The 747-nt window shown below is 65.9% G+C and overlaps 1 protein-coding gene across 1 annotated transcript in view; it reads left to right on the forward strand.

Moving 5' to 3' along the window:
* LOC104074363 (neuronal pentraxin receptor-like) overlaps positions 1-747 on the forward strand; it is a gene marked incomplete at its 3' end in the record, with an annotated part of 8,497 nt that overhangs the window by 1,430 nt on the left and 6,320 nt on the right. Inside the window, 2 exon segments of the mRNA XM_009574448.1 lie at positions 359-446; positions 449-566. Coding sequence (XP_009572743.1) covers positions 359-446; positions 449-566 — 206 coding nt within the window.

The following is a 747-nucleotide window of genomic DNA, read 5'->3' on the forward strand; positions in this document are numbered from 1 at the left end:
GTGCATCGTTCTGGCGCAAAGCGATGCAAATGGGGGGAGGGCAGGGGGCAGCGCGGGCAGGGTGCATTGGCAGTGTGGGCAAGGGGCTCTCCTGCCTGCTCATCCAACCTCCGGGCAGGCCACGTGCGCTCATCATCTTCTCCTCTTCTCTCTCCCCATCCCTCTGTCCCCCATTTGCTCCCTGCCTTGTCTGCTTGCATCTCCCCCATGCACCCATCCCTTCTCCTTCTTGCCTTCGGGCATCTCGCTCTGCTTCTCCCCCTCTCCTCCACCCTGTTTGCCTGGTGGATGTGCATCCCCTCTCCCACTCCATCCCTGTCCCCATCCCTGTCCCATCACCTCTGCCGCTCTTTCCCAGGACACGCTGGGCGGCCGCTTTGATGCCACGCAGGCCTTCGTGGGAGAGCTGGCGCAGTTGGGCGTGTGGGACCACATGCTGGCACCGGCTTGGCCAACTGTACCTCCCACCTCCAAGGCAACGTGATCCAGTGGGACGACCAGGCGGTGGAGGTCTTTGGGGGAGCAAGCAAGGGGGACTTCACCGCCTGCGAGGAAGGGAGGAAGGCGTGAGTGGCCCCTCACCCCCTCCCCAGCACCAAGGAGCCCAGCGGCAGTCCCGAAGGAGACAGCAGGGAGCCCCTTTCTCTCTTTCCAGTCCGCCGAGCCTTGCCGCCGCACCGGGGCGATGCTCAAGCCCCCTGCGCCGGCATCCTGGGAGGGAGGGGGGGGGCCCAGGCAGCCTCCCTC

This window comes from Fulmarus glacialis, unplaced genomic scaffold, assembly GCF_000690835.1.
Source record: "Fulmarus glacialis isolate BGI_N327 unplaced genomic scaffold, ASM69083v1 scaffold30993, whole genome shotgun sequence".
NCBI lineage: Eukaryota > Metazoa > Chordata > Aves > Procellariiformes > Procellariidae > Fulmarus > Fulmarus glacialis.